General features: G+C 34.5%; 1 protein-coding gene across 1 annotated transcript in view; it reads left to right on the forward strand.

The window, feature by feature from the left end:
• The window catches only part of Tti1 (Telo2 interacting protein 1), a 10,595-nt gene extending 1,630 nt beyond the window's left edge, over positions 1-8,965 (forward strand). Inside the window, exons 2-11 of the mRNA XM_027367088.2 lie at positions 615-754; positions 2,661-2,838; positions 2,970-3,144; positions 3,347-3,547; positions 3,813-3,985; positions 4,256-4,482; positions 5,379-5,561; positions 6,196-6,408; positions 6,834-8,422; positions 8,872-8,965. Of these exons, the coding sequence (XP_027222889.2) occupies positions 615-754; positions 2,661-2,838; positions 2,970-3,144; positions 3,347-3,547; positions 3,813-3,985; positions 4,256-4,482; positions 5,379-5,561; positions 6,196-6,408; positions 6,834-8,422; positions 8,872-8,937 (3,145 nt within the window). The 3' untranslated portion in view covers positions 8,938-8,965. The remainder of the gene's footprint in view (positions 1-614; positions 755-2,660; positions 2,839-2,969; positions 3,145-3,346; positions 3,548-3,812; positions 3,986-4,255; positions 4,483-5,378; positions 5,562-6,195; positions 6,409-6,833; positions 8,423-8,871) is intronic.
• The last annotated feature ends 1,035 nt before the right edge of the window (positions 8,966-10,000 follow it).

The raw sequence follows: 10,000 nt of genomic DNA on the forward strand, positions 1-10,000 counted from the left end.
GTTTTATGAAATATGTAAATTAATGAAAAATTTTGTATATGTTCAACTAGTTTTTTAAAGATGTAGAAGGGAGATTGATAGCTTACTTTCTGTTTCCATTTTCCCAAGTAGGATTATTTTTGTATTCACATTGAAATTGAGACTCATACACCTTTGCATTGTTTTCTCTTGCAGCTTTAAAGTACCATTAAATAAGGATTTTTTTGGTCAATGTTGATAAAAATCATGCATATATGCCTGTTTCATAGCTTATATTAGTGTCCATGTTGTTGAATTATGTAGAGGGAATAATGAATATTTAATGGTGGCTGAAGCTCCATAAAATAGTCTTTATGATGTATTTGGTATCTCACAAATTTGCTTTGAGTTATGGTAAAATTACTATATATTAATGTTCTTTTTTGAACTGTGATGTATAACTGCTACTTCAGACTGTCAGTATAATTATAGTTATTCAGTTTAAATGGAAAGTGTAGGCCTAATGTAATCAACATTACAATTTATCTTTATTTGTGAAGTACTAGATTTATTTATCAAATGCTCCCGTAATAACTTTATTTGACTTTAGACAAAGAATGTGATTATTGTTTGTATAATTATTTTTACTCTTTCAGGACATGGAGTCTGCAAGAAGAAATAGTCGAGTGCCTAAGAGATGTCCTCAGGTTTTCAATCATAGAGGAGTTCCAGTTTTTCCAAGAGATTTTCACACAGTTGTTTCTCATCCTGACTGACCGTGGAAATCCAGAGAAAGGTATGTATTTGTAACTGATACTAGAATGACATTATAGTCAACTTCATTCAAGTAGCCTTGCAAACTTTCTGACTTCAGTTTCTCAGCATATATGTAGAATGAGTATTTTTTTCTATTTTCTTTCTTTCTTTCTTTCTTTCTTTCTGTCTTTCTTCTTTTTCTTTTTTATGCCCATAAAGTGTAGTCAGTAAGAAAGCTCTTAGGGCCTTTTTTCAAATGGAAATGAAAAAGGATAAATTCCACAATTTCAGGAGTGTCTCATAGGTATATTGAGGAATGGTAGCAATACATTTAAAGCTTATCTAACCTAATTCAGTGACAAAAATATTCCTAGCAAAGAAAGCTTTATCTCATCAGTAAAGTTTTATGAAAACATAGTAAGCTTAGATAATGACACAGAACATATGAAAGTTATGTGCATCCAAAGGTGTTCTCAAACCAATTGCCCCTAAATACTTTTAAATAACTTGACCTCTCCAACCAGGCCTCAAACCTGGGTCAGGTTGGGGAGGTCAAGTTATTTATTCATATCAGTGCATTATTCCATCTTTCATAAATACACATCAGTACTTCTGACTCCAGCTTTGAACCGCTAAATCAATTTCCACAGGCAGTGTGTGTAAAACTTCACTATTTTTACTTATGTATGAGTATATAGATAATGTCTGTGGAAGCTAGTAAGCTCCGAGCTGCACAGTCCTTTAGTGGGTTGTGTATTATGGTTGGTATAGCTTTGGTCTCACAGTTGCATAGCTCTGATGACCGAGGATCGAGGCTATAGATGGAAGGTATATTAACAAAACATATAATAATTTTTTTTTTTTTTTTTTTTTTTTTTTTCAGCCAATAAGTCTGAGAGCACCTTTGGATGCACATATCCTGACATATCTTTTTGACCTAAATACCATTATTTGGAAGTCCTTGGATTAAGCAAATTTATATTTTTTTAAAGTTTGGATTAAAAATGGACAAAAAGCAAAAGAATTTTGACATAATAGGATATACTTATTGTATGCTGAGTGGATAATTGGCTGCATGATGAAATGTGTCGGAAATAATATATACCCAGCACTTATCATGTTTCAAGAAGCCTGAGGTTTGTCATTTAAAGACTGTCAAGAACCTTTGTATTTTCATTATTGTTAATGTTGAGCATGTTACATAGAACTAACTTGTAATGTGAACTCATACAATATCTGTTCACTCTTATCTTTTAAAGAATACCTTGTATTTAAAGTTAGTCTTACAATATTTATTTATCTTTTTTAGTATGGTAGTAGATATATATGTATATGTATATTTGTGTTTTAAAGCCAAGATACATCATTCGGGAACTTCTAAAAGTGATCTAACTTTCATGTAATTTCATAAATTGTAAAATTGCTCCACAATATTTATATAGTAAACCTATTGACAACATCAGAATTTTTATACTGCTGATATATCTTTATAAAAAAATCAATAATTGCATGATTGTACTAGTACTTAGTGTTCTTTGTGTGCTGTATGGTGAAATGGTAGCATTCTCATCTGGTGGTTTTGCTGATTAGCATTCGATCCTGTGCACTGCTAGTGTATGGTCACCTTGGCAATTCCGTGCACACAGGGTGATTTAAAAGCAAATAAACAGACAGCATGTCACAGCAAAGAATATCCATTGTTGAAAATGGAATTAAACTATTTATTATTATTAATTACAATTCTCAGCAGTTACAGCACAGACCCTTCAAATATAGAATTTCAGTACTTGCTAGGCATTCCCCCTAGGTCTAGTTTTGTTGAAACTTTAAAGTAGAATGACAAATCATCTGCCTTGACTCTGCTGATTTCCATGTTGCAGGTGTTGATCACATATTGATTTGAAAGTTGTTTAGAAAATATTTCTCATTTAACCATTTCTTTACAGTTGGCAATGTGAGTGAGGATTGTAAGCAGGCTGCTTTAGCAACAGTATCAATTATAGTAGACAACACTTCAAATGATGTTAAAGATAAAATATATGGGGATGTCTTTAGACCCCAACTAGGTCATGCTGTTTTTATCTGCTTGAAGCTGGCTCAGGAAGAAAAGAATCGCAGTCTAAGGTAATTTGAAGTTCACATCTTTAATGTACTGTTTGTTTTATACACTGTTTGGAAACCATGCTCTAATAATGCAGATGTAATTTGTTTTGCTTTGTTTTGTTTCTTTCACGCTTTGTTTCTTTATTTTCCAGAACTGAAGCAATTGAGACCTTGTCAGCACTTGGCCAGAAAAAGAACTTTGAAATGTTTTTCAAAGATCAGCAGATGGCCATCAGTCAGACCTTTTCGAACTTTCTTCCCGGTATTGTAATGGCCCTTGCTAAAATTGCCACCGGAGATGAAAAGCAAGGTCATAAGCTTACTGTGGTGAGTGATGTGTATGACTTGTTTTTTGTAGTCTGATCTACTTTGTCTTCTTGTGAGACGTAAGAAAATGTTTATTTTCTCTTGAGTATGAATAATGCTGATAAAAGCAATAAAATAGATAGAAAGAATATCAGGATTAAACACTATTTTATTATTCCTTTCTTTTTCATGTCTTATTTTCTTTTATCCCATTTTTAATCAGGCTGCAATTACAACTTGGATTCACTTTGTGACTGTGGTTATGAGGGACAGTTTCCTTGAAGAGCAAACTTCTTCCTTTGGGGACAACAAAACTGTGATAGAGTTGAAATCACGTCTTTTTGGGGACGAGGAAAACTCGAAGAAAAGAGAAACTGGAAGAAAAAAGAACTCAAAATTTGATCTTCCTGGTCCAGACGAGGAGGTGATTTGTGAGCTATGATTAATTGTTCTGAGAGGGTTGTTTGGTAGCCGTTCATTCATTACCATATTAAATACTACTTTAGTATTTCAAAGTGCATAGAAAATTAATGCCAAGTTTGTCATTTCAGATTATAATAATATACATCCAACCAAAGGTCTTCTTTATGATTTATTTGTTAATTTTTCTTTAAGTAGTGGGACAACATTGTTTTGAAATTATATTTTCATTTAATATAATCTTTGTATTAAAAAACAAATTATTTCAGAATAATTCACCAAAATTGCCAAATATCAAGCTGAATAATGACTGGATTCAAGGAACAGCAGACAAATTAATGCTCCTGGTCCAGTCAATGGCCAAGCTGGTGACGCACTCGCATTGGAAAGTGAGACTGAGTCTTGTAGACTGGGCTCAGCAGATCATATGCAAGTGCTCAAGGTGATGCTTTTCTTGGTTTGAATTCATAGCTTTCAGCTTGTAGAGGGTTACCAGAGATAAGTGGTTACTGAATTATAAAAGTTTGAATAATTTGGAAATAACCAGGTTGTCATAGGGATGCTGATGTGGTTTTAATTCACTGCATTAAAATGAGATAGATATTGGTTTAGAAAAAGCAAAAGTAGCATAAGCTTATTATTTGGTCTTATATTTTGCCAATCAGTATTTTTGTGTAAATGCCGTTAATCTGATAGTCCATTTCTTTCTCAGATCACTAGAAGGCAGTTTAGTCATGGCAATTGAAGTGATAGTGACACTGAGGAGTGATGATGTGGTAGAAGTAGGTTCTGCAGCTCAGGAGGCTCTGGTAACCATCACACAGGTTCTACATATCGGCAAGAACCAACTCCAGGGCAAGCAGCAAGGGTTGATGGAACTACTGGAAGAAAAAGTTTACTCCCTCTCCTCGCAGTTGCCGACTATATTTCGACAGGAAGGTTTGTGCATTCTTTTCTTATGATTGGCAAAAATGTTCAAGAAGATATATGATTGGGAACGATAATTGATTTTAAGTTATAAAGGGTAAATATTGTTTGATGCTGTTTCATATTGCCTATTTTAGATACATGGAAGGATGAGAGGATGGATCGATGGATAATTACGTAGATAGATAGATGAATAGTCTTGAGCTTTAATAAATTAATTCTAAATACCTTTCATGACAGTTGTATAAAATTTGCCATGTTATTTTTTAATAGATATTTAAATCCTGATGAAATGCCTTATGTAGACCACACTTTATATAGCCTGGAAAATTATAGACACAAATTTTCATAGTACTGGAAATAATGTTTGTGTACAATTATATTTGTATTTCACCACTTTCATATACCATATCAGGATAGACTGGAAGTTTTAAAATTTAAGTATATTTGAAATAACAGACATCACTTGTCCTTTTATTCAGTAGCTAGAAAGAAACTTCTATAATTGATATGCAGTATGGAAAAGTTTATATTCGTGACAATATTTTGTAAATATTGTCAGGGTTTGTATAGGGATAAAGATATTACTCATGTATGATACAGTTGTTTACTTTTTAATTTCTTTGATCATTCTCTCATTATGAACAGAATGCTCTTTGGTTTTTGAATTGCTAAAAAATAATGTCAGATGTAGTGCCACTTGACTAGACATATTAGTATTATATTTACTGTATCATATACCTAGTTTAAGATTTTAGTTTTTCCTTCAGTTTTTGTTCTTGCTATTTGGATATGATATTTTATTAATTTCCGATGATGGCTGAAAAGTTATTACAAGACGTATCTTTTAGGAGCTAATCTAGATGTATCAAGTATTGTTAACGCATGTGCTCCATATTATTTTCCAGACGATGTGAAGTCGCTAACATCTTTAAGGCAGTTACTTGGATGCTTAGAGGTCCTTGGAGAAAGATTGAGCCATCTGGTAATGTGGCCAAGTCACTCGCAGCGTCTCTTTCGAGCTCTCACCTCCATGCTCACTCTTGACACGAGGGAATCGGACCTTTTGCTTGAGAAAACAAACACTCATGGTAAGGCCTTTGTGTTAACTAAGAAGATATTAGATTAAACTTAATTTTTTTTATTGATATTAAATTTTTTAAAATTGTTACGTTTACTAGTTTTCAATAGTTCTTGTGATTTCTTTCTTTCTTTCTTTTTTATTATTCATTCATTTAGTATGAAAATTCTGTTGTTTGTTATTTTTCTTCTTGTAAACAATTTTGTTATCATCATCATCATTATTACTCTTATTATTGTTATTATTATCAAATGTTATTGTTATTATCATTATTACTATTATTATGATTATTGTTAATATTACCATAATTATGATTATGATTATTATTGTGATTGTTGTTATTATATGATGTTATTATTAGTATTAATCTTGATATTATTGTTGTTGAGATTATTATTACTGATTTTTTAATTATTATTATTATTATTATTATTATTATTATTATTATTATTATTATTGTTATTCTTATTCTTATTCTTATTGTTATTAATATTATTGTTATTCTAATTATTGTTACTATTATTATTATTGTTTGTGTAATTATTGTTATTTAGATTGCTAATTAGAATGTGTAGAAATTTGAAGAATATTGAAATAAAATAAAGATCACAGCACCACACTTACACATCTCTTCCTCAACCCAGATCCCTTCGAGGTGCTGAGTTTCAAGCCAACACTAGGTCAGTCCTTCAGATATTTCACCGACAGACGCATTTTTGAGACTCTCACATCGGCCTGTCGCCTGATTGGTTGCCATAGTGATGTGAAGCCCGTAACTGACCTGTGCCTTGACCTTCTGCAGGAAACAACACAATACCAGAAGGAAGTCCTCCTTTTGCTTACGCTAATCCTCCAAGGTTTGACGTTCTGAGATGTGATATAAGTATAGTTTATCACTGTCTTTATAGTCTTTCTGATATAATATTAGTACAGTAGGATGTGTCAGTGTAGCAGTAATATATAGTTTAGTGTGTTTAATGTTAGGTGAAACATGATGTTGATAAAACAAGTTCTTATTGGAGATTTTTCAATGTAAAGTGAATATAAATGTACATCCTACCATTCTCTTTTTGGTATTTTTCTTTCTTATTATTTTCTTGTAAATTGATTCTTGCAAGTGAAGCAGAGAAGATGGGGTATTTTTTAAGGAGGTATTGATGTTTTATAACATCTTTTACTTTATCATATACTACTTGTTCTATTTGCTATTATCAGTGTCGACTTTTAAGAACTGAGAGAAAAAAGTGCTTGTAAAATATTTATTTTCCTCTATTATTTCCAGGAAGGGACAGGAGAAAATGGAAAGAGAAGGACAAGCAGATTGACCAGCCAGAAGAGAGTGAAAACATTGTGCAAAGTGTGATAGAACTCATAGTGTGTCAGGAAATTTTTGATGCAGCACTTTATGTCCATGTGCAAGGTAAAACTAATAGTGATGATGTAGATACTGTAAGGGACTTCCTTGTTCCAGTTAACACACACAGGAATATATCAGTGGATATGGTGAAGAACAATGTTGTACTTGTAGCCAATGCCTTGAATTTGATCAGTGCTTGTGCCCATATGGTTGGTACTGACTTTGTAATGTTCCTAAACAAAGTTTTATGTCCAGTGATGGAAAAAGCTGGAGAATCCAATGTCCTGGTTGGACACACAGCTAGTAATACATTAAAGGAAATTGCCAAAGCTTGTGAATTTGGTAGCATATCAGAGCTAATAGAGAAGTGTGTACCGCACTTCTGGTATCCTCTTTCAATGAGGCTCAAGAGATTGCCGCAGTATCCTTCTGCACCCTTAGTTCTTCAAGTGTGCTTGGAATATGCCAATGTGGATGTGATGGCTTTCACTGAAGAGCTAGTGGAAGATGTATTGCTTTCCTGTAATATGCACCATAGTACACAAGCTTTGCCACTGCTTAGAGTGCTGTTGGTTTATGTCATGGCTGTTAAGAAGTATGAGGCAAAACAGCATGTGGATGAGAAAGAAAAACAAGATGATCATGTTGGTTGTGCTGAAAAGATACTTTCAGAGTCTAGTGATAAGAAGGGAGAGGTAGCCAATTTTTTGTTAAATTATCATAGAACCAAAATGAAAGTTAAAGAAGGATTGGAAACTGATAGTGATGAGGTTTGTGAGGTTAAAGAAGAGGATGTTGGTGATGCATTCAAGAAACTAGGACATCAAGAGGAAGGGATGGAAGACGATCATACTGTCACTGACGAAAAGAAAAAAAGTCCCAGGCACATTGAACTAGTAGTCAGTATCATGGAAACATGTTCATATATGTTGTACACAAAAGACAGACAAATCAAACTTTTGATTTTAGAAATTGCCAGAGTAGGATCAGAAGCCCTGAGTCATTGGGAGGATGAAAGATTACCAGTGTTGCACAAGCTCTGGAAACCATTAGTATTGCGGCTAAAGGACTCAGACTTTGTGGTCTTGATGCGGGCCTTTGCAGTTCTATCAACCATGATGATAACAAGTGGCGAGTTCCTGCAGAAACGCACTCTCAAGGAGGTTTTCCCACCTCTTTGCTCCTTCTTGAAAAATCAGAGTTATGTCAGCCTTGGCAAGTCTCGCAGGAGTGGTTATTATATGACTATGGCATATAAAGCCCAGTGTGCCATTCTTGACAGACTAAGGACCTTTGTAATAACAATGAACCTAAGTGTGTTAGATATCTCTGAACTCTTAAATGTGATAGTGTGTTATCTAGATTCAAAACAACCCCCAGAACTTTCTAGGAAAGGATTTAACTTGGTCGAGGAAATTGCAGTTAAACATCCAAATCAGGTGTGGCTGCTGCTAGCCCATCAGCAGCCCCCCATGAGAATCACTCCCCCAGTGCCAAGCTTACCATCAGTTAAGGTGAGTCTACTGTTTATGAATTGTTTTAATTTTTCTGCTGCATAATTATTTGTTTTCTTTTTTTTATCCAAAACATCACAAATAACAGGGAATTCATGGGAACTGGAGTGGAAAAGACAGTGGTTACATGATTAGGCACAGGATAGTTACCTCTTAATTAGTCATTAATTTATCAGGTGCATGATATGGATAAATTTGGTGGAAGGATGAGGGGCACTTTAGAATTCTTGTAGACAGTGATTCCTGAATCTCCAAAAGAAAGTATGACAGAGCCTTTTGTAGTTTCCACAAGATGACACCTGTGATTCTTATGCTAGTAGATAACAGTATTTTTGCATCATGAACTTTGATTTTCAATAAAATCAGCCTGACATTTTGAAAAGGTAATACATTATTCACTGAACATGTTAAATCCATCATTTTAATTAGCAAAACGCTTTAATTTTCAGATTTCTGGATCTGCATCAAGAACTTTAATTACTGAGGCAACAAATCTGTACAAGCAGCTTTCATAGATAAGCATAAATAAAGATTTTAATCCTAGTATAAATGTTTAATTGTTTACCTTATATGACAAAACTGATTTTTCTGGTTTTCTGTATAGCAATGTAAGGTCAACATGACTACTTTTATTATTAAAACAAAAGATTACAAGATAGTAATGCATTTTTTGAACATGATTTTCCTTTCCTTCATTTCGTATTAGCCAATGTTTATTTCCCATACTTTCCATTGCTTAACTGTATTGAAGTAATGCATGTTGCAAAATGTAATGTAATACATCGTTTCACTGAAGAGGAACTTACATAAAATTACAAAGATTATGAAATTATGAAGCAAAATTGTACCGTTTTTAATTCTGGAAGTATATTGATTAAACTTATTACACAGTAAGAATAAAATTTTCAACTTCTAAATAATTTTTTGTTTTTGGTTATTACACTTGCCAAAAGGCCAAAATGGGCCGTTACAGCTTCTCATTGCCAAGAGCCTCATCAGTTTTCCCCCCTAACGGGAGCCGCCTTGCCGCGTTGGGGGAGGGGGAGGCTTGAGGTCCATATAACCTGGTAAGCCGGACCAGAACTGAACTGAACCAGAGGGCTACACATACTGGAGGGGACAGCAGTGAGGGACGAGGTAAAATGGCTCCCAGATGCATCAAGACCTGTGAGAGGGGATGGTGCACCCACTCCTGGTTTATTCCGCCTTGGGCAGGGGAGAATTCTACCCACGTGTGTTTGCCGTGCGTGGCATCCCGTATTGCGAGGAGGTAGGAGCCCTGGAGGTTGTTTGTCGCTAGCTGCGCCCTGCAGTTCGCAACAAACCTCCTTGGTCCTCTATTCTTGGCAGATGAGTGACTTGATCAAGGCCTGGCCAAGTCAATCAGCTGGTCCGATATGGCTAGGGTCAAGCAGAAAATGCCCGGTCAGCATCGCATAGGTCCCTCAACTCCCATCAGCACTGGGTGGTGACTGTATATTTCATCACAACTCCTGTGGCTGTTGGGTGTATTTAGCTTATAGCTTCCCCTCATTGGACTCCATGGTAGCTGAACCGGGACTCAATTAGCATGGCTAT

Source organism: Penaeus vannamei, chromosome 34 (genome assembly GCF_042767895.1).
Source record: "Penaeus vannamei isolate JL-2024 chromosome 34, ASM4276789v1, whole genome shotgun sequence".
In the NCBI taxonomy this organism is placed as follows: Eukaryota; Metazoa; Arthropoda; class Malacostraca; order Decapoda; family Penaeidae; genus Penaeus; species Penaeus vannamei.